At 44.6% G+C, this 24,685-nt stretch overlaps 1 protein-coding gene across 1 annotated transcript; it reads right to left on the reverse strand.

Annotated features, from left to right (window-relative positions):
* Positions 1–21,262: 21,262 nt before the first annotated feature.
* Positions 21,263–22,908, reverse strand: LOC134934605 (uncharacterized). The gene is made up of 3 exons (XM_063930003.1): positions 22,852–22,908; positions 22,564–22,776; positions 21,263–21,942 (listed from the first exon to the last, which is right to left on the reverse strand). The coding sequence occupies exon 3, from the start codon at positions 21,929–21,931 to the stop codon at positions 21,263–21,265; it is 669 nt and encodes a 222-aa protein (XP_063786073.1). The 5' UTR covers positions 21,932–21,942; positions 22,564–22,776; positions 22,852–22,908.
* Between the last annotated feature and the right edge of the window lie 1,777 nt (positions 22,909–24,685).

Genomic DNA, 24,685 nt, shown 5'->3' on the forward strand with positions numbered 1-24,685 from the left:
CCTATAGGCTGCCTTCCGAGAACAGCCTATAGTGAAGCAGAGGGACAGCAGCAGCAGCGCCTCCACCAATAACACAGTGCTGCTGCGGCTCCATCTCCCTCCTCCTCCTTCTCTCCTGCCCGGGAATCGTGACCAGAAGCTGCACCGAGGAGCCTGAGCCAGTGGAGAGGGTAAGTATAATTAATTCTTTCTTTCTTTCTTTCTTTCTTTCTTTCTTTCTTTCTTTCTTTCTTTCTTTCTTTCTTTCTTTCTTTCTTTCTGTCTGTCTGTCTGTCTTTCTTTCCATGTGCACAAAGGTGACTGTCTGCCGCAAAGTGTAAAAAGGGGGAATCTGCCTGCCGCAAAGTGTAAAAAGGGGGAATCTGTCTGCCGCAATGTGTAAAAAGGGGGAATCTTTGCCGCAATGTGTAAAAAGGGGGAATCTTTGCCGCTATGTGTAAAAAGGGGGAATCTGCCTGCCGCAATGTGTAAAAAGGGGGTATCTGCCTGTCGCTATGTGTAAAAAGGGGGAATCTGCCTGCCGCAATGTGAATCTGCCTGCCGCAATGTGTAAAAAGGGGAAATCTGCCTGCCGCAATGTGTAAAAAGGGGGAATCTTTGCCGCTATGTGTAAAAAGGGGGAATCTGCCTGCCGCAATGTGTAAAAAGGGGGAATCTGCCTGACGTAATGTGTAAAAAGGGGGAATCTTTGCTGCAATGTGTAAAAAGGGGGAATCTGCCTGACATAATGTGTAAAAAGGGGGAATCTGTCTGCCGTGATGTGTAAAAAGTGGACGCTGTCTGCCGCAATGTGTAAAAAGGGGCACGCTGTCTGCCGTAATGTGTAACAAGGGCATGCTGTCTGCCGTTATGTGTAAAAAGGACACGCTGTCTGCCTTTATGTGTAAAAAGGGCACGCTGTCTGCCGTTATGTGTAAAAAGGGCACGCTGTCTGCCGTTATGTGTAAAAAGTATACGCTGTCTGCCGCTATGTGTAACAAGGGCACGCTGTCTGCCGTTATGTGTAAAAAGTGCACGCTGTCTGCCGTTATGTGTAAAAAGTGTATGCTGTCTACCGCTATGTGTAACAAGGGCACGCTGTCTGCCGTTATGTGTAAACAGGGGACGCTGGCTGCCGTTATGTGTAAAAAGGGCACGCTGTCTGCCGTTATGTGTAAAAAGGGGGACGCTGTCTGCCGTAATGTGTAAAAAGGGGACGCTGTCTGCTGTAATGTGTAAAAAGTGGAATCTGTCTGCCATAAGGTGTAAAAGGGGCTCTACCTGGTGTAGTGGTGCTACTGTGCGGCGTAATTTGAATAATGGAGACTACTCCTCTCCAGGGGTGAGGGGGTGGACTTGGATGGGATGGGGGTGGGGGTTGTGGGGGGTCCAAAGCATTTTGTTGCACCTGGGCCCACCGCTCGCTAGTTCCGCCACTGATGCTGGTGATGGAATAACAGTGGGTGGGACAGCATTCCAGCTGCAAACAAACAGATACTTGGCTTAGGGGTCTATTTACTAAGCCTTGGATGGAGATAAAGTCGATGGAGATAAAGTACCAGCCAATCAGCTTCTAACTGCCATGCCACAGACTGTGGGGGAGATTCAAATGTTTGAAAAGTCAGTTGGGAGTCTGTTTTTTCCTATCTAATAGACAGGAAAAAAACAGACACCCAACCGACTTTTCAAACATTTGAATCTCCCCCATTGTTTGAAAAATGACAGTGGCTGGTACTTTATCTCCGTCCACTTTATCTCCATCTAAGGCTTAGTAAATAGACCCCTTAGTTTTCTGTGATGTTAAGTTCTGTATACCCTGTATTGTTCTAATGTGTGTTGTATGTACGGCGCTGCTAAACACTTGTGGAGCCTTATAAATAAATTGTAACATTAATAATAATAATAATAATAATAGACAGAAGGATTATATTACCATAAACTAGAAAATAGTCTGCCATGGCTATATGGAAAGCATCTCTGCAGGGGCGTTTTAACAGAGGAGGGGGCCCGTGTGCAACTCCGGCAACATGTTCCGGAGACCAATTTAGCTATTGCGCATGCGTGGTGGCCATTTTAGCGGTGCTTTTGCTGCGAGAGCAGTGCTCGGTGTTGGACGCCAGAAAGGTGAGTATTAGAATATAGGTGCAGTGTGTGCGGTGTGGGCCCCCCTGGACCCAGGGGCCCATGTGCACCACAAACATTGCACCCATTATAGAAACGCCAATGCATCACTGTAACAGCATGCAACTGAGAATCAGGCCCATAAACACACTTGTACACACCAACTGAATTGTGCAATATGCATGCAATAAAAATCCCAGCATGAACGCACAATGGGGATCATTCCGAGTTGATTGCTAGCTGCTGCTGTTCGCAGCTCAGCGATCAGTCTAAAAACAGGCATTTCTGCGCATGCGTATGCACCGCAATGTGCACGCGTGATGTACGGGTACAAAGGCCTTTGTGGTTTTGCACAGGTTCTAGCGACGTTTTCATTCGCACTGGAGGCAGCAAGAAGATTGACAGGAAAGGGGCGTTTCTGGGTGTCAACTGACCGTTTTCAGGGAGTGTTTAGAAAAAGGCAGGCGTGCCAGGGAAAACACAGGCGTGGCTGGGCAAACGCTGGGTGGGTGTGTGACGTCAAAAGCCAACCCTCCAACATTAGAAACAACGCAAATGAAGAGTAAGTCTTGTTTTGCACAAAATGATTTTGCAGGCACTCTGCTGCACAGGCGTTCGCACTTCTGCAAAGCGAAAATACACTCCCCGGTGGGCGGCGACAATGCGTTTGCACGCCTGCTAAAAACTGCTAGCGAGCGAACAACTCGGAATGAGGGCCAATAAATACATAACACACCCCATCCAATGGAATCTAGCAAACAGACCACTACACTTTGTCGTTTCCATAATGGATGCATTGTGTGCGGGCGCCATGTTTCCAGACACCTGCACATACGCAGTAGTCTCCTGCATGATGCCAGAGTCTGCTGCGCTGTACGGAGGAGGGGGCCCACCCAAAGTTTGCACAGGGGACCCCTCCTCTGGTAAAACGCCCCCGCCACTACACTTGCTCGTTTGTGTATTATCAGTGAGGATGCAGCTGATTGCAAGCATTCAGGATGTCTTAGAAACATTTCCTCCTTGCCAACACCTCAGGCATAAGGCAAACAACATGACTGTTCACTTGCTGCCTTTTCGAACTAATGCTCAGGCCAGGTGCATGCACCAAAATGAATGAAGCTAATTGGGTTCTCAGCTCTAGATGTCATTTGTTTGCACTATGAATATAGCTTATTTGAAGTGTTTCTCTCCTCATTCTTGTTTCTTCAATAGTTTTTCTAACATAAAATTAAAGTTCACTCTCATGTTGACAAATACCCAGGTGGCCAGAAAATGTCAGTCATTACGTACCCTTCATTATGGACTCTTCCATTGTACCAGTAAGGTTATTGTTTTGAATCAGTTTAGTAATAAATGGTAGATTTGGCAGACTCCAACCAGAACATAGCGCAAATGATAAACGGACACACACAGAGAGGAAAGAAAAGTTATATTTTATGATCACTTACAATAAAAAACACATAGTAGGTATTTGTACTGCAGAATACCACCAGAGATTGAACATTAAGGGCACAATTCTCATCTCTGAAAACCATCTGCTGAAAAGACTGGAGGAACATCAGCACTGGACAGAATGGTTGGTAGTGTAAGTGCGTACACACTACCTAGTTTGCCGGACATTCCACAGGGAAGCAGTTAAAATACCGCTGGTCTGGATCCCGGCGGTCACAATGCCGACGCCGGAATCCTGACTAGTGGTGAAACGCCGGTGCTGGAATACCGGCGAGGTAGGTGATTCTGCTCCCGGCATACTGGTGGCCGGGATGCCGCTGTCGGTATACTGACGGCCAGCATTCCGGCTGCTGGTCATTCATACTGAACCCATTCCACCATTCCACCAACTCGCCTCAGAAATTTTCTGTAAAACTAGATCAGGAGATGACACCAGTTTTCTCCAGATAAAACATGATCATGTGTGCATTCATACTCTTAACCTCTAGGATGATTTTCCGTATGAATGCGCGATTTTGACGCATCACACTATACATCGTGCACACCGTGCATTTTTGGGGTACAATTATGATGCAATGTGCGGTCCCGTGGGTCGAATGCCGCATTGTCTGATCATATGTGCTGCACATATGATCAGGCAATCTTGGTAACGTTGAATTAAAGGTCATATGATAGATCGTAAGGTCCACAGTCTGACCTTACGGTATCCTACTCCGGGCAGCTGCATGGGGAAATCGGAGACGACTCACATCTAATGCTGGTTGTTCTAATATATGGCCAGCCTTATAATACTGCACCAAAAGGTTATGAATCTTATGATCTGCGAGATGATTGTATAGATGTGTACCTAGAGATGTAAAATGGACAGTTAGATATTAACTTTTTCTAAAATATAAATGCAAGTTTTTCTTAAGACTGAAAATGACAGCATACTACGTATTACCATTACAGGTTGAGTATCCCTTATCCAAAATTCAAAATCCCAAATTTTGGGGTCCCCTACTGAGATAATGACATATGTATTATATATATAATCTATAAATATATACACTGCTCAAAAAAATAAAGGGAACACTTAAACAACACAATGTAACTCCAAGTCAATCACACTTCTGTGAAATCAAACTGTCCACTTAGGAAGCAACACTGATTGACAATCAATTTCACATGCTGTTGTGCAAATGGAATAGACAACAGGTGGAAATTATAGGCAATTAGCAAGACACCCCCAATAAAGGAGTTGTTCTGCAGGTGGTGACCACAGACCACTTCCCAGCTCCTATGCTTTCTGGCTGATGTTTTGGTCACTTTTGAAAGCTGGCGGTGCTTTCACTCTAGTGGTAGCATGAGACGGAGTCTACAACCCACACAAGTGGCTCAGGTAGTGCAGCTCATCCAGGATGGCACATCAATGCGAGCTGTGGCAAGAAGGTTTGCGGTGTCTGTCAGCGTAGTGTCCAGAGCATGGAGGCGCTACCAGGAGACAGGCCAGTACATCAGGAGATGTTGAGGAGGCCGTAGGAGGGCAACAACCCAGCAGCAGGACTGCTACCTCCGCCTTTGTGCAAGGAGGAACAGGAGGAGCACTGACAGAGCCCTGCAAAATTACCTCCAGCAAGCCACAAATGTGCATGTGTCTACTTAAATGATCAGAAACAGACTCCATGAGGGTGGTATGAGGGCCCGACGTCCACAAGTGGGGGTTGTGCTTACAGCCCAACACCGTGCAGTACGTTTGGCATTTGCCAGAGAACACCAAGATTGGCAAATTCGCCACTGGCACCCTGTGCTCTTCACAGATGAAAGCAGGTTCTCACTGAGCACATGTGACAGACGCGACAGAGTCTGGAGACACCAAGGAGAACGTTCTGCTGCCTGCAACATCCTCCAGCATGACCGGTTTGGCAGTGGGTCAGTAATGGTGTGGGGTGGCATTTCTTTGGGGGGCCGCACAGCCCTCCATGTGCTTGCCAGAGGTAGCCTGACTACCATTAGGTACCGAGATGAGATCCTAAGACCCCTTGTGAGACCATATGCTGGTGCGGTTGGCCCTGGGTTCCTCCTAATGCAAGACAATGCTAGACCTCATGTGGCTGGAGTGTGTCAGCAGTTCCTGCAAGACGAAGGCATTGATGCTATGGACTGGCCCGCCCATTCCCCAGACCTGAATCCAATTGAGCACATCCGGGACATCATGTCTCGCTCCATCCACCAACGCCACGTTGCACCACAGACTGTCCAGGAGTTGGCGGATGCTTTAGTCCAGGTCTGGGAGGAGATCCCTCAGGAGACCATCTGCCACCTCATCAGGAGCATGCCCAGGCGTTGTAGGGAGGTCATACAGGCACGTGGAGGCCACACACACTACTGAGCCTCATTTTGACTTGTTTTAAGGACATTACATCAAAGTTGGATCAGCCTGTAGTGTGTTTTTCCACTTTAATTTTGAATGTGACTCCAAATCCAGACCTCCATGGGTTAATAAATTTGATTTCCATTGCTAATTTTTGTGTGATTTTGTTGTCAGCACATTCAACTATGTAAAGAACAAAGTATTTAATAAGAATATTTCATTCATTCAGATCTAGAATGTGTTGTTTAAGTGTTCCCTTTATTTTTTTGAGCAGTGTATATATTTATAAATACTATATATAATATATATAATATTTATGTTATTATCTCAGTAGGGGACCCAAAAGTGTGGGTTTTTGAATCCTGTATTTTAATTTTGCCACTTACCATAGGGTAGACCTTGAATGACATAGCTGCACAACAACTATTCTTCTGATATGGTGGAATACTGTGTGGACTAGCGTCCGGAGGTGCGGAATGCTGTCCGATCTTGGATGTCATTTTAAAGGGGCAATCATTTATAAGGCAATACCTTGTCTTTGAAAAGATTGCTAATTTAAAAAAACGCATGATCTTTACATGTTATAATTTATTTCTTCCTCTGGCGATCTCGGACGCCATTACATCCCGCCAGCAGTGTGTAACAGTTTTTTTGTATGAAAATGCTTTATTAATGAGACAGATCAGAGGAACTTGGCCAAACTGGCCCAAGCTGACAGGAAAAGCGACAGTAACTTAAGACCATGCATTATAACAGTGATATGTAGAAGAGCAACTCTGAATGCACAGCACATGGAACCTGGAAGTGGAAGGGCTCATTGTCGAACTTTGGGCATGGAGGACCCATTGGAGGATTGCAGTGGTAGATCCCATACTTAGGGGCGTGGTCAGCCATCCCATAGTTTGGCAAACCATGAAAGAGTGCATGGTCTGGGCCCCTTGATAAATGCATATAGTAAATACTACTAGTGCTTGCATGATAATGAACCAGATTAGCAACTGTAGAAAATACACCATAGTCCTGTGCAGTATAATCTAACATATGTATAATGTATAACTAAAGCGCACAGTCTGGGACCTGATTACAAGGGAAGGAGGTGGGCCCACAGTCACTGGGGCCCACCAGAGGTTTCTCCTGTACACCTGTGGACCAGTCTGACACTGGGTGGGCTACAGCAGTAGAAGACTATTCCAGGGTTCACTGCTTTCAGCTAAGAACAGGTAACCAAGGCTGTAATGGGTACAGGCTCACCAAAACGGGACAGATGAAAACTGCAAAAATGTTACTTAGCCTGGCAAACCTTGATTTTTGCTGTGACATGCTAATGGTAGGGTCAGAATTTGCCTTGATTCATTGATTCAGACTGGTAGTGGTGTAATAATGGCAACATTAAACAGATTAATTTGCGGGCACTGATGGGTACTACCCAGTATTAAAAATGTGTAAAGTAATAAAATGCACTGTACTACATCATTACCCATTGCACTAAACAGCTGATAACTGTGTTTAATGTAAATACATATGTGTCCTCATACAAATAGCCTTAATACACCATGTGATGTGATGTGACTAGGACGCCGTAGGAAATTGTGCTGATTAATTTGATATGTGACACTTGTACTGTATATTGTGTGTCACTGAGTCTGTATAATGGAACATGGCATAGAAAAAGCCACAGGTGCTGCATCGTAGCACTATGTATAGATTCAGAGTCTAAGTTGCACACAGATATACAAGTGTCAAAAAAGACACCCAGTAATAGCAGGGTCGCACAGGTCCTGCGACACAGAGAGGGGCTTTTTGGAGTGACTGCAACAATAATGTATGAGTACACATCTGTTGTTGTGAGTGATCCAATGCAAAGACTGAAAACAATAAAACATTTAAGGCTGAAGATGGTGTCATTAAATTGGATGGGATGCAGTCAGAATGCCAGCTATCGGATCCCGGCAGTTGAAATCCTGACGCTGGAATCCCGACACCCTTTAGAATCCTGACACTGGAACTAAAAAAGGGACTTATGGTTGGAATCCCAACAGCTGGTATCCCAACCATAAGTATAGCCAGTGGGTTAGGTTTAGGGCTGGGTGAGGGGGGGTTAGGTTTAGGCACCAGATAAGGGGTTAGGGTTAGGCTGTGAGGAGGGAGGGTTTAGGGTTAGGCAAACCTGGTATGGGGGGGGGGGTTAGGGTCAGGCTGCGGGGGAGGGAGGGTTAGTTTTAGGCAGCGGGGATGAGGGGGTTAGGTTTAGGCACCTCTGGGGTGGATAGGATTTGGCACTAAGGGGAGAGGTTAGGGTTAGGCTGCGGAAAAAGAGGGTTAGGGGGTAGGGGAGAGGGGAAACCAGCCCACACCGGCGTCGGTATTATAACCGCCAGGATCCTGTTTGCCGGCATTTTATTCTGAACCCTATTGGATGGCATTTTATTTTGAAACAGAGATCCCATCCAATCACATGCAATACTGCCTCATTTTTCTGTTTGCCATCTTTGTGATGTATCCTATCAAATGAAATACAGTGCTCTACGATTTAATGGAAGAAGTGGTACTGTTTTATACAAATATGATTTTACTTTCACATTGAGATAAACCAGAAAAGCACTTAGAAATATATTGTTGTTTATTCTATATTAAAAGTACCGCTTTTGCCTGGAAATTCAATATATCAAATCACTGCTTGTCCCTTGAAATTCAATACACTAAACTACTGCTTTTACCTTGAAATTCAAATCTTCTTTTTGCACTGAATTCATATTTTATAACATATGCTTAATTTGTTAGCTAGGTGCTATAAATAATTGTGGTCATTCAATTTCTACTCTCGACACAGCACAATGCCATAAACAATTTAAAACCTTCCTCAAGGGGACCCTATGATATTTACCTTGTCTATAGACCCACAAATTAGGTGTATAAATATAGATGTAAATATTATTTATTGGTTTGGTCATTTACTTAGTTTCCCCAGAAGTGTTTATCAGCAAGTGCTATATTATGTCACTTGCAAGAAGATATAAAAGCCCATTACCACAACATAGCTGGGAGAGCATTCCGTCTGTGCATCAGTGAGCCCATTCCACAAATCTATGGAAATGTTTGGAAACACAAACATCTAATTTCTCCAACAAACTCTTTGTCAAATACCAATTTTGTAAAGCCGGGTACAATCTCACATTTGTTAAAGATATATTTTATTTACTCTAATCCTCTTGTCTATTTGTAGAAGAAAATATATCTTGATCTCCAGAGTAATTGAAACATTGATCAGCTTGAATGTTATCCCTTCATGAAAGACAAAAAAATCAATGTTATCTGTAATACAGACATTGTAGGATTTGTACAAATTACTCAAATATCAGCCTGAGATTCATATGGTCAGTCACTGTCACAGCTCGGGTTAATTAAATATGGGAATCTTTTTCAGGAACGTAAAGTACATGAATATATAAGCTGGGCAATGTTTGTAAACATTTGTCTTCTAATTTATTTAAATTTCTTCTATGTGGAGATTTGGGAGCACAGGAAGCCATTCACCATGGCAACCATATCTAGCACTGGCAGTATTTTTGAATGGCTAATTTATCATGGAAAGTATGTGTCAGTATGTTGCTGCCTGTCTATTTGTATTGATAAGGGAGAGCTTGACAAATTTGTTCCACATGCAAGGATATATACCAGGGATTTCCTCATAACCATATAGGGAAGTTACTATGGGTAGTGCCCTGAAGCCTTTCATCCAGCTTAATGTAACGGAGATAAAATGTGACCATTGTTATACTGTATCTAATATTAAACAGACTATTTAGGTTAAAGAAATGCGTGATCTTCCTTTATGTTGTTGTAATAGGTCCTACTAAGTGGGAGATCGTGCAGGAGATCTAGCTAAAATTAAGTGCTCATCTTTGCGTAGACCATAATTTCGACAATGCTTCGACTCGTGGAGCAATTGTCATGGGGGCAGACACCAATACATGTGCTATTGCTAACAATCACAAGACCCATCCACAATGTGGACTTGCGTGCAACTCTAAAAATGGCGATGATACATTCTGCAAGATTGCAGCCTAGAAACATATGGGGACGGGTGGTCTTCTGTATGCCGAATGTCGGGATCCCGGCGCACAGTATACCGGCGCCGGAGACACCCATGGGGACAATTGTGCTGAATGGACCACAGCAGATATTTCTGATATCTATTGCAGACTATATTTTCTAAGATTTTACTGCAAAATTCTTTGGATACATCTTGCCCTAATAGTCAGTTTGACAAACTGCCCAGATATGTCAATGTGTTGGAGAGGGATCTGGACAACTCAATAGAAATGAGTATCTGTGCAAACATTTTACATTTTACACATGCCAGTTTTGTCATCATCATCACAATTTATTTCTAAGGCACCACAGATTCAGCAATGCTGGACAATGTGTGATAAATGTTTCTCAGATGCCTGCTAGAGGTATAAGTCAGGTCCTGGTCCTTTCTGTTACACGTGGTGAATGTGTCTAAAAATCTCCTCTTATTGGCAAAAAGTCTTACAAGGATATAATGGGGAATGAGATACTGTACCAGCTGGCCCTGTTTTCTGGCTTTTTAATCAATTATTCAAGATCAATGTGTCTAGATATAACAGGAGTCTCAAAAATAACTTCCATAATGTGGTAAAAGTGATCCTTACTTTAAGATTGAAATAAATAAAGTTTTCTAGTATAGATTTTTACATGAACAAAGAGGATATCTAATTTGCGGCTATGGATTACCATGAGTAGGTTGCTTCAGCTTCTTTTTTATGTTAATTATAAATCCCAGTTTATACTTTTTGCTGACCACCCCAGAACGTCACTTCCATATAGTCTGGTGTCACCAGTAAATATAAATATTTGCCTGATATGCTAATCTGATGACTACTGAGCTTCTACAGACTAGGAATCTGTTTATGTCATAGTGGGACATTTACTATATATGGGCAACTATTATTTGGAACCTTCTTTCGACTTATTCCAAACACATTTTTCTCACTGGATTGGTAAATAATAATGACATTTTATTGGAAACTCTGATAGCAAAGTGTGTATTTTATAAATTAATTATTTTTTATTGCATTAGTTCAATATTGCTGTGTGGGTGGAAGAAGGAATGTTAAAATAGTATTTAGCAAATGTAATTAACCTGTGTTGTAAATGGGTAATTTGACTGGAAAGAAACGTAATGCAGGCCTGCTTCCAAGTATTGCAATATAATTTTTGTCACTGAATTATGGGGGTCACTCCGACCCGTTCGCACCAGCGGTTCTTCGCTGTGGTGCGAACAGGTCGGAACTGCGGCTATGCGGTGCCAGCATTGCGCACGCGCGTCGTTGCCCAGCGACGGGCAACGACGCCAGGACCGAAGAAAGCGATCGCAGGCCCAATCGCAAGAAGATTGACAGCGGGAAGGAGGATCGAGGCATCTACTCACCGTTTCCCGGGCGTGGTAAGGCGAATGCAGGCATGTCCAGGCATTTGGAGGGCGTATGTCTGACGTCACAGCCGGGACCTTCATCGCTGGATCCGTTGCACTGGGTAAGTATAGTAGGTGCAGGGCTGGTCTTGTTTTGCATGAAACTTTTTTAGCATAGCAGGGATGCACAAGCGATCGCAGCCCTGCTATGCTAAAATACACTTCCCCATAGGCGGCGTCTAGTTGATCGCACGAGCAGCAAAAAGTTGCTACATGCAATCAACTCGGAATGACCACCTGTGTCTGTTAGGTTTCATACCATTTGGGAGAAGAAAACATTTTATGCACAGAAAATTGTGTAGGTCTACATGACTTAGCTTACTGCACCTGCATTACATTTTGTACTGCTGGAGTATTGCCAAAATAAGCTGAGCCGCATTTGCCATAGAAATAAGTACATGAGCATATTGAAGTTTAATGGCGCTGAATCAGATGAGGTTGGAAGTGCTGTCACTGCTGCTTCCTTGGAATCACAATCAGAATATCTATTAGGTTCTATAACAAACGTACATTTTTAAAAAAACTGAGTAAATAAAATCAAAATGTAGACAACATAATTATCAACAGTTTCTGCTTTCTTAAGAGCCAAATCAATAAAACTGGCATAAGTCATCCCTATTGGTACAATTACAGAGGGCTTTATTGTCCCAATTCAGCAAGCTAAAACAACATAGAGTGGGGGTGATTCAGACCTGATCACTGCTGTGCGTTTTCAAGCAGCGGGCGATCAGCAATAGACTGCAAATGTGTATGCACCGCAATGCACACGCACGTCAGCCAACAAAAACGGGCACCGCCAGCCGGCGACAGAATTGTACGAAAATGTCATTTACATAGGCATTAGCAAGGTGATTGACAGGAAGAGGCCATTTGTGGGTGGTAACGGACCGTTTACTGGGAGTGTCCGGAAAAAGCAGGAGTTCCCAAGCGTTTTCAGGAAGTGTGTGTGACGTCAGCTTCGGCTTCGATCAGCCTGTTCTGATCGCACTGTAGGAGTAAATCCTGGGCTGCGCAGAGACTGCACACACTGGATTTTTGCAGCTTGGTGTACACATGCTATCGCATACTTGCATGGTGAATTTACACTCCCCCTATCTGAATGCAGGACAGCAAAGTTAGCAGCCCAGCGATCAGGTATGATTCACCCCCAATATGTGGTCAGTACACAAAACAGTAAAAGTCAAATAACAAAATGTATGTAAATTAATTATTGAATTATTATGCAAAATACTGATGATTTCATAAGAAGAGAGGTTTTGTAAATATACTGTATCCAAGAGAGACAGACAGACAGACAGACAGACAGACAGACAGATAGATAGATAGATAGATAGATCTAACCATGTTTGTTTTGTACTCAAAATACATTTTTCTCTGACGTCCTAGTGGATGCTGGGAACTCCGTAAGGACCATGGGGAATAGACGGGCTCCGCAGGAGACTGGGCACTCTAAAAAAAAGATTAGGTACTATCTGGTGTGCACTGGCTCCTCCCACTATGACCCTCCTCCAGACCTCAGTTAGATTTATGTGCCCGGCCGAGCTGGATGCACACTAGGGGCTCTCCTGAGCTCCTAGAAAGAAAGTTTATTTTAGGTTTTTTATTTTACAGTGAGACCTGCTGGCAACAGGCTCACTGCATCGAGGGACTAAGGGGAGAAGAAGCGAACCTACCTGCTTGCAGCTAGCTTGGGCTTCTTAGGCTACTGGACACCATTAGCTCCAGAGGGATCGACCGCATGGAACTGGCCTTGGTGTTCGTTCCCGGAGCCGCGCCGCCGTCCCCCTTGCAGAGCCAGAAACAAGAAGAGGTCCGGAAAATCGGCGGCAGAAGACTTCGGTCTTCACCAAGGTAGCGCACAGCACTGTAGCTGTGCGCCATTGCTCCTCATGCACACTTCACACTCCGGTCACTGAGGGTGCAGGGCGCTGGGGGGGGGGGCGCCCTGAGGGCAATATATGACACCTTGGCTGACAAATCTACATCATATATAGTCCTAGAGGCTATATAGATGTAAAATTACCCCTGCCAGTATTCCAGAAAAAGCGGGAGAAAGTCAGTTGAAAAAGGGGCGGGGCTTCTCCCTCAGCACACTGGCGCCATTTTCTCTTCACAGTGCAGCTGGAAGACAGCTCCCCAGGCTCTCCCCTGTAGTTTTCAGGCTCAAAGGGTTAAAAAGAGAGGGGGGGCCCACAAAATTTAGGCGCAATATTGTATATACAAGCAGCTATTGGGAAAAATTCACTCAATATAGTGTTAATCCCAAAATTATATAGCGCTCTGGTGTGTGCTGGCATACTCTCTCTCTGTCTCCCCAAAGGGCTGTGTGGGGTCCTGTCCTCAGTCAGAGCATTCCCTGTGTGTGTGTGCGGTGTGTCGGTACGGCTGTGTCGACACGTTTGATGAGGAGGCTTATGTGATGGCAGAGCAGATGCCGATAAATGTGATGTCGCCCCCTGTGGGGCCGACACCAGAGTGGATGGATAGGTGGAAGGTATAAACCGACAGTGTCAACTCCTTACATAAAAGGCTGGATGACGTAACAGCTATGGGACAGCCAGCTTCTCAGCCCGCGCCTGCCCAGGCGTCTCAAAGGCCATCAGGGGCTCAAAAACGCCCGCTCCCTCAGATGGCAGACACAGATGTCGACACAGAGTCTGACTCCAGTGTCGACGAGGTTGAGACATATACACAATCCACTAGGAACATCCGTTACATGATCCCGGCAATAAAAAATGTGTTACACATTTCTGACATTAACCCAAGTACCACTAAAAAAGGGTTTTATGTTTGGGGAGAAAAAGCAGGCAGTGTTTTGTTCCCCCATCAAATGAGTGAATGAAGTGTGAAAAAGCGTGGGTTCCCCCGATAAGAAACTGGTAATTTCTAAAAAGTTACTGATGGCGTACCCTTTCCCGCAAGAGGATAAGTTACGCTGGGAGATATCCCCTAGGGTGGATAAGGCGCTCACACGTTTGTCAAAAAAAGGTGGCACTGCCGTCTTAGGATACGGCCACTTTGAAGGTAACTGCTGATAAAAAGCAGGAGGCTATCCTGAAGTCTGTATTTACACACTCAGGTACTAGACTGAGACCTGCAGATAGTGCTGCTGCAGCGTGGTCTGTAACCCTGTCAAACAGGGATACTATTTTGCGAACATAAGACGTCGTCTTATATATGAGGGATGCACAGAGGGATATTTTGCCGGCTGGCATCCAGAATTAATGCAATGTCCATTCTGTCAGGAGGGTATTAGAGACCCGACACTGGACAGGTGATGCTGACTTTAAAAGGCACATAGAGCCTTATAAGGGTGAGGAATTGTTTGGGGATGGTCTTTGGGACCTCGTATCCACAGCAACAGCTGGGAAGAAAAATTTTTACCTCAGGTTTCCTCACAGCCTAAGAAAACACTGTATTATCAGGTACAGTCTTTTCGGCTTCAGAAAAGCAAGAGGGTCAAAGGCGCTTCCTTTCTGCACAGAGACGAGGGAAGAGGGAAAAAGCTGCACCAGTCAGCCAGTTCCCAGAATCAAAATTCTTCCCCTGCTTCCTCTGAGTCCACCGCATGACGCGGGGGCTCCACAGGCGTAGCCAGGTACGGTGGGGGGCCGCCTCAAAAATTTCAGCGATCAGTGGGCTCGCTCACAGGTGGATCCCTGGATCCTTCAAGTAGTATCTCAGGGGTACAAGCTGGAATTCGAGGTGTCTCTCCCCCGCCGTTTCCTCAAATCTGCCTTGCCGACAACTCCCTCAGGCAGGGAGGCTGTGCTAGAGGCAATTCACAAGCTGTATTCCCAGCAGGTGATAGTCAAGGTGCCCCTACTTCAACAAGGACGGGGTTACTATTCCACACTGGTTGTGGTACCGAAACCGGACGGTTCGGTGAGACCCATTTTAAATTTGAAATCCTTGAACACATACATAAAAAAATTCAAGTTCAAGATGGAATCGCTCAGGGCGGTTATTGCAAGCCTGGAGGAGGGGGATTACATGGTATCCCTGGACATCAAGGATGCTTACCTACATGTCCCCATTTACCATCCTCACCAGGAGTACCTCAGATTTGTGGTACAGGATTGCCATTACCAATTCCAAACACTGCAGTTTGGACTGTCCACGGCACCGAGGGTCTTTACCAAGGTAATGGCAGAAATGATGATACTCCTTCGAAAAAAGGGAGTTTTAATTATCCCGTACTTGGATGATCTCCTTATAAAGGCGAGGTCCAAGGAGCAGTTGTTGGTCGGAGTAGCACTATCTCGGGAAGTGCTACAACAGCACGGATGGATTCTATACATTCCAAAGTCACAGCTGGTTCCTACCACACGCCTACTGTTCCTGGGAATGGTTCTGGACACAGAACAGAAAAAAGTGTTTCTCCCGCAGGAGAAAGCCAAGGAGCTGTCATCTCTAGTCAGAGACCTCCTGAAACCAAAACAGGTATCTGTGCATCACTGCACACGAGTCCTGGGAAAAATGGTAGCTTCTTACGCAGCAAAATTCCATTCGGCAGGTTCCATGCAAGAACCTTTCAGTGGGACCTCTTGGACAAGTGGTCGGGATCGCATCTTCAGATGCATCGGCTGATAACCCTGTCTCCAAGGACCAGGGTATCTCTACTGTGGTGGCTGCAGAGTGCTCATCTTCAAGAGGGCCGCAGATTCGGCATACAGGACTGGGTCCTGGTAACCATGGATGCCAGCCTTCGAGGCTGGGGGGCAGTCACACAGGGAAGAAATTTCCAAGGACTTTGGTCAAGTCAGGAGTCGTCCCTACACATAAATATTCTGGAACTGAGGGCCATTTACAATGCCCTAAGTCTGGCAAGGCCTCTGCTTCAAAACCAGCCGGTACTGATCCAATCAGACAACATCACGGCAGTCGCCCATGTAAACTGACAGGGCGGCACAAGAAGCAAGATGGCGATGGCAGAAGCCACAAGGATTCTCCGATGGGCGGAAAATCACGTCTTAGCACTGTCAGCAGTGTTCATTCCAGGAGTGGACAACTGGGAAGCAGACTTCCTCAGCAGACACGACCTACACCCGGGAGAGTGGGGACTTCATCCAGAAGTCTTCCAACTGTTGGTAAACCGTTGGGAAAGGCCACAGGTGGACATGATGGCGTCCCGCCTAAACAAAAAACTAGGTCAAGGGACCCTCAAGCAATAGCTGTGGACGCTCTAGTGACACCGTGGGTGTACCAGTCGGTTTATGTATTCCCTCCTCTGCCTCTCATACCAAAGGTACTGAGAATAATAATAATAAGAAAACGAGGAGTAAGAACAATACTCGTGGTTCCGGATGGGCCAAGAAGAGCTTGGTACCCAGAACTTCAAGAAATGATATCAGAGGACCTATGGCCTCTACCGCTCAGACAGGATCTGCTACAGCAGGGGCCCTGTCTGTTCCAAGACTTACCGTGGCTGCGTTTGACGGCATGGCGGTTGAATTCCGGATCCTAAAGGAAAAGGGCATTCCGGAAGAAGTCATTCCTACGCTGATAAAAGCCAGGAAAGAAGTAACCGCAAACCATTATCACCGTATTTGGCGAAAATATGTTGCGTGGTGTGAGGCCAGGAAGGCCCCAACAGAGGAATTTCAGCTGGGTCGTTTTCTGCACTTCCTACAGTCAGGGGTGACTATGGGCCTAAAATTGGGTTCCATTAAGGTCCAGATTTCGGCTCTGTCGATTTTCTTCCAGAAAGAACTGGCTTCACTGCCTGGAGTTCAGACATTTGTAAAGGGAGTGCTACATATTCAGCCCCCTTTTGTGCCTCCTGTGGCACCTTGGGATCTCAACGTGGTGTTGAGTTTCTTAAAATCACATTGGTTTGAGCCACTTAAAACTGTGGATTTGAAATATCTCACGTGGAAAGTGGTCATGTTATTGGCCTTGGCTTCAGCCAGGCGTGCGTCAGAATTGGCGGCTTTGTCATGTAAAAGCCCTTATCTGATTTTCCATATGGATAGGGCAGAATTGAGGACTCGTCCCCAGTTTCTCCCTAAGGTGGTATCAGCTTTTCACTTGAACCAACCTATTGTAGTGCCTGCGGCTACTAGGGACTTGGAAGATCCCAAGTTACTGAACGTAGTCAGGGCCTTAAAAATCTATATTTCCAGGACGGCTGGAGTCAGGAAAACTGACTCGCTTTTTATCTTGTAGGCACCCAACAAAATAGGTGCTCCTGCTTCTAAGCAGACTATTGCTCGCTGAATTTGTAGCACAATTCAGCTGGAGCATTCTGCGGCTGGATTGCCGCATCCTAAATCAGTAAAAGCCCATTCCACGAGGAAAGTGGGCTCATCTTGGGCGGCTGCCCGAGGGGTCTCGGCTTTACAATTTTGCCGAGCTGCAACTTGGTCAGGGGCAAACACGTTTGCTAAATTCTACAAAATTGATACCCTGGCTGAGGAGGACCTTGAGTTCTCTCATTCGGTGCTGCAGAGTCATCCGCACTCTCCCGCCCGTTTGGGAGCTTTGGTATAATCCCCATGGTCCTTACGGAGTTCCCAGCATCCACTAGGACGTCAGAGAAAATAAGATTTTACTCACCGGTAAATCTATTTCTCGTAGTCCGTAGTGGATGCTGGGCGCCCATCCCAAGTGCGGATTGTCTGCAATACTTGTATGTAGTTATTGCCTAACTAAGGGTTATTGTTGAGCCATCTGTTGAGAGGCTCAGTTATATTTCATACTGTTAACTGGGTGAGTATCACGAGTTATACGGTGTGATTGGTGTGGCTGGTATGAGTCTTACCCGGGATTCAAAATCCTTCCTTATTGTGTCAGCTCTTCCGGGCACAGTATCCTAACTGAGGTCTGGAGGAGGGTCATAGTGGGAGGAGCCAGTGCACACCAGATAGTACCTAATCTTTCTTTTAGAGTGCCCAGTCTCCTGCAGAGCCCGTCTATTCCCCATGGTCCTTACGGAGTTCCCAGCATCCACTACGGACTACGAGAAATAGATTTACCGGTGAGTAAAATCTTATTATATAAAACAAAAGAAATAATCTTGGACATGGCATTCTGTCATTCTTTTAAGCACATATACAATATAAAAACATCTGGTGCAGGCTCGAGACAGTACTTCTATTGTAGCATGCTGAGAGTTGGGCTGTACCCAGTCAATGAGCTAGGTCAGCATCTAGCAGACTTAAGTACCTCTTAGACAGCTGGCAGAGTAACCAAATACCAGCCAATCTTGAGTAAAGACACATTTAATAACATTACACTTTTTTCTGCAGCAGACGGCGAGGTAACAAAAGCCAGGTTGATTGGCCAGCAGTGGGACATTAAGCTAATGATGTCTTGGCAACATACAGAATTTGTTCAAAATGGACACGATATTTAAAGTAAACCATTGTTGCTATGGGACTGTTTTGGGATGACACATTAGATTTAGATCGTTACAGAGCATTTTGCTGACAAGGATTGGAAGTACTTTGAGCGCATTATGCTAATATCTGACTCAACTGTCTGAGATGAGAGTTAATTGGAACTGTCACTGATATGCAGATATTCTTCTTATCACACTCATATATGAAAAAGGATGTTCTGTCAATGTTTTATTAGAAATTATCATTAAAGTAGATATATTTCCTAAAGCAAAATTAAAAATAAAAAGTTAGATAACATAGGTCAATAACATATACTCACTGCAACTGTAGAACCTGTAAAATGCACATTATCAATACTATATACTAAATTGTCATTTAAGTGTACATTTTGTTGTGTTCATGCCACTGTAATATCTGTAGCAGAAATACATTAGTATCTTTTATCTTTTTCTATACTGAAAGCTGTAATTGTATACTCAAACAAATACAATAAAGGTTCAATGGGGTAAATTTACTAAGCTCCCGATTTTGACCGAGATGCCGTTTTTTCATCAAAGTGTCATCTCGGTAATTTACTAAGCAATAATCACGGCAGAGATGAGGGCATTCGTAATTTTTTGGAAGTAGTTGTAAAAATTTACGAATGAATACACCATCGGTCAAATACGCCTGTTTAGATATGAATCTCGGTCATTTACTAACCATTCGTAATTGTAATGTCTGCCGTGAAAATGCATTTGCGGCCGTGAAAAACTACAAATCGTAAAAAAGTCCAAAAAAAAAAAACGCACCTGCTTTTGAAAAGCGTGTTTACATGTGTACTCAATTATCCATTACTCACACCTGAATGTTTGGCCCTATAAAAGTGTTCCAGGCACATTTTGAAATTCTCTCACTCTGAAATGGCTGCTGTGGTGTGTGCCAATGAGTTTCTGTTTGCTGTGGGATACCTTAGACTGCTCCATGAGGCTTCCAGAAATCAGGGCCAGGTAAGTGAACATGGTCAGCAGGTTGTCCAGGTGCCGCGGAGGCTGCGCCAGCCACGTTTTTTTAGGGGTCGTTTAAACTTAAACGCATTGTCCGATGATAGGGTCATACAGATGTTCCGCCTAAATAGAACCAACATTTTCCGCCTGTATGACCTTGTCAAACTGGGACTAGACCCTGAGACAGCACGCTCTCGCTCTGTCTCAGGCTTGCACAAACTCCTGGCTGTGTTACACTTTATGGCTACTGGGAGCTTCCAGGCTGTGGCAGGCGACGTTATTGGTATCTCACAGCCAACCTTTTCTAAATATTTGAATCAGGTGAGTCAAAAAATACATAGCCGGTTATGTCTAAGTGTTGCTTCTGTAAGCTCTTACAACACAGTATTGTATAGAATACCTAACATGACACTCACCTTAGATTGTTTAATGTCCACTCAGGTTTTGGATGTCTTGGATCCACATATTAATGCCTCAATCTGCTTCCCTACCCAGGAGTCGGAGTGGCGTGCTGTCAGGGTAGCTTTCTATGAGCTTGCAAGCATGCCCAATGTGCTGGGGGCCATAGATTGCACACACGTTCAGCTGAGATCACCTAGGGGCCGTCAATATATATATACTAATAGACATATTGCCCAATCCACTAATGTCCAGGTGGTCTGTGATGCAAAATTAAAAATTATGAGTGTTGTTGCAGGTTACCCTGGTGGCTGCCATGACTCCTTCATCCTCAGTCAGTCATCGCTCTTCGATAAATTTGAGGACGGACAAATGCCTGATGGGTGGCTGCTGGGTATGTTTAAAATGTGTTGTGTGTATGTCTTTTAACAACAAACTCTATTTTTGACTAGGGTAATGAATAATCTTACACATGTACTAATGTTGACTATATCTGTTTTTCAGGTGATGGTGGTTACGGCTGCTACTCTTGGCTCCTTACTCCATTGTCCCAACCTGATTCTCCTGCTGAACACAGTTACAATCATGCACATAAGGCTACGCGGAATGTGATAGAAAGATGTTTTGGTCTGCTGAAATCACGGTTTCGGTGTCTGGATAAATCTGCAGGCCTTTTGTTGTATAGTCCCTCAAAGGTGACTAGAATTGTGTTCTGCTGCTGTTTTCTCCATAATCTGTGTTTAAGTCAACATCTGGCACATGATGAGGGAGAAAGCAGTCAGCAAGCAGAGGAGTTAGAAACATCTGGTGACAGTGTGAGTACATATGTAGGGAGGCAGGTACGGCAAGAAGTGATTCATCGGTATTTTTCGGGTAAGTTTTTGTTGGATGTAATTATCCTTGACTAAACACTTTGCAATACAAACAATTGTGTGTTTTGTTACTTACTGTTTGTTGTTTATAGTGGTGTGTACATTGTAGTTAGTTTATGTTATCAATACGTTGTCATTCATTACCCCATAAAAACATACATACATACATAGCAGCTTCTACAATGTTTGAGACGGACACAGGAAGTTGTGTGTTTGTCAAAACAAATTTTTTATTGCGTTACTCAAAAGTTTTTGATGTATTATTTTTTTCGCTTGTGTGTGCTGGGTGCTGTGCTTTGTGCTGGCTCACTGGCACGTGCTCGGGAGGATCGCCGAACAGGGGAGGTTACTGGCGTTTGGCTAGGGGTCGTGGTTCCAGAGCTGGAGGTCACTTGTTGTGCTGCCATCAATGTTATGTTGTTGCTCAAATTATTTATGCTGGCATTCAGTTGTGTGTTGGTTGCAGTGTGGCTGGCTACAATCCTGGATAAAGATTCATTCACAACCTGGTTGTGCTGTATTAGTTGTATGAGTGTTTGGTGCTGGCGCTGTTGCTCATCAATGATGCGCGTTAAATGAGCCAGCATTTGGTTGTTGTCTGCCCGTATTTGCTCCATCGATGTTGCGATTCGGCCTACTTGGACAATCAGTCTGCCCGAGTTGCGACTAATGCGCGGTAGATGATGGGGCAGACTGGCAAGGTGTTGGGTATGTGCGGTCAGGCTGGCATTGCTTTGGGTCTGTTGGCTTGTCCAACTGGACCAAAAGTCATCTGGAATTTGTGGTTGGGGTGGAGCTTGTACCAGTTGGGGACTCATGGAGGCTTGGGGGATATCCTGCGGCTGTATTGGCTGGCTCGGGTCAACAGGTGTTAGTTGCAGTGTGAATGTTGCCTGTTGGTCTTGTCCCTGCTGGTCCACGTCGGGCATCAAGCTTGGCTCTGTATGGGGTGGACAACATGCACTGTTTACTTTACAAATAATATTTATGCTAGTTCTAAACATTTCGACATTCATAATACTCCATTATTTTTGTATTTTGAGTTGTGTTTTTAAACTTATAATTTATTTGGTTTACAAACACATATATACCATCACAGGCGTGCACATAGACTGACTTGCGGAATCCTCACCTAACTACCTCCCCTCCACAGCATTACAGTGTTCTGTCACCTCCCCTGTCCAGGATATAGACTGCTTACCTGGATATTCCCGAGGAGCGGAGCAACTAAGCAGTCTACATACAGGACAGGGGAGGTGTGTGAACACTATAATGGTGTGGAGTGGGTGTTGTTTTTTTATTTTAAGCCAGTAATGTGTTGTTATTTTTATGTGCATGTGTGTGGCCTAAATTTTAAAAAATGTCTGTTCATTTTTAAATTTGATGTTGGCGATAGCAACCACTAAGATATTGATAAATTCTGCTTTTGCACCTTTAAAAATTTAAGACGTAACATCACATTGTTTGGTATGGCAAACATGTAAGCTCAACTACAACTCACATCATAGTAACTGTACTGTGTAGATGATTTGCTATGTGTTTAGTTTATGTTTTGACTCACCAGATAACTGAGGTGATCTGGGCTCATCACTCTGTGGACTCGCCAATAGTGCCTGTGGTGGCTGGGGTGAGACTGCAGAAATGCGCCGCCTGGGTGGGGAAGATGGAGCCGCAGATTCAGAGACAAGACGCCGTGTCTTACTTGGCCTCCTGGGTAAGTGCCCCGAGCCCTGTGATGGGCGCCTTAGAGGAGGGCGGCTTACAGAAGCAGAACCTATGAGAATATATAAACATTAATATTTTGTACTTCTATGTGTTTGCAGAATATGTGACTACAGTGAATTCTTACCTGCAATCCCAGCATCATCCTGAGTTGTCTGTGGCCTGTCTGGCCGGCTGGTCTGTCGGACTGTTGAAAAAGTTGTAAAAACATTATGACCATACTTTGTAAAAAAAATGCTAACTGCAAAGCCTTAGTGTACTGTAACCATCTTGTACGTATTGTAAATTAAACTATTTTGTGCTTAAGATCTCAGTGATTCCTTAATTTGTTATGTATATAAAAATGTACATGGTGTTGCACAAAAAAAAAAAAAAAACATTGATGAATTATGTGTCAGATATTGCATAGATTGATTACTTGCAACTTGAGCCAAAATGTAAATTAAAAGTTAATTTAAAAATTGTTTTTTTAAAAAAAACATCAGAACAAGCTGCTATTAGATACAACAGCTATGTCCAAGCAAGATCTCATATTAATTATTGCAACTACACATACCAGCATGCACTGCACCTGATTTTGCATTATAAATTTAAAAAAATACAGCCAAGGCAAGATGGGAAATGCAGTTTAAAAACACAAAAACAGCATAAGGGTGCATAGGCCTGCAATACGTGACCAACAATGTATGCATACTTTTTAAAAATAATTTCTCCACCATTATCATTTTGCACACTTTAAAATATAATTTCGATTTATCAAACTCACCATCCTGCGTGGGTCGGTCCGAATCCCGGACATGAGTTGCAGACACCACTTCTGCTGGAATCAGTGCCCGCACAGGCTCCTCCCACTCCCGATAGGTGGCCCGGAAAGGGGGGCCACCCCCGGTTTTGCGTGCTGATTTAGCCTCTTTGGCCATCTTGGCCTTGACACGGCGCTTTATGTCATAGAACCTCTTGCGACACGTGTCCTCAGTCCGCCTCACCACACCCTCACTATTTACGGCAACTATTACTTGCCCCCACAGGACAGACTTCCTGCGGGAGGACACCTTGGCAGCATCCTGCCCAAACAATTGCCGATGGTGCTTCATCAGCTCACGCACCAACGCCATGTTTTCAGCATAGCTGAACTTAATATTCCTGCCAGTCTTGGTAGTGGTGCGTGGCTGCGGAGCCACAGCACCATCACTCTCACTGGAGAATGCAGCAACAGGCACCCCCTCCTCCTCCTCCTCACTAACCTCCTCCCTCTCACTAACCCCCTCCACCTCACTCACCTCCTCCACCTCACTAACAGCCTCCACCTCACTAACCGCCTCCCTCTCACTAACCTCCTCCACCACACTGACCTCTGAGTCAGACATGAGGACAAACAACACAAAACACAGAAAAATCAATACAGAAAACACACTCCTCCACTACTACTACTACACACCACACAGCCAACACACACGCTCACTCACTCACAAACAATGACAAAAGACTATAAAAAAAAACAAGGACAAAAAAGTTTACAAACTGTGAAAAAACAATACTACAAATATGACAAGACTACTTACACACACAGTACAGCACTCAACAATCACAAAACTCTGCACCAAATCCACCAAAAACTCCACCAAACTCACCAACTCCAAATACACCTTCCTCTCTCCTCTCCACTAGCTAAACCCACGAGGTGCGGTGTGTTTGGGGCGGTTTTATAGTAATGTGCACAGACACTCCTCCATCACGAATACAACCAATCACGGACGCGTGACAAAAACGAAACTTAGGACTAAAAACGCGGCCGCAACATCAAAATCACTGCCGTAACAGACATGTGACGCAGTCGTAAAATAAACTAAAAACACGGCCGCAAAACACCCAAATCGGCCGCATTCTACACCAGAAAACCACGAATGACATCGACATCGGACAAAACAAAAAATACGAATACGACAGCTTAGTAAATCCGT

Source organism: Pseudophryne corroboree, chromosome 6, assembly GCF_028390025.1.
Source record: "Pseudophryne corroboree isolate aPseCor3 chromosome 6, aPseCor3.hap2, whole genome shotgun sequence".
In the NCBI taxonomy this organism is placed as follows: Eukaryota; Metazoa; Chordata; class Amphibia; order Anura; family Myobatrachidae; genus Pseudophryne; species Pseudophryne corroboree.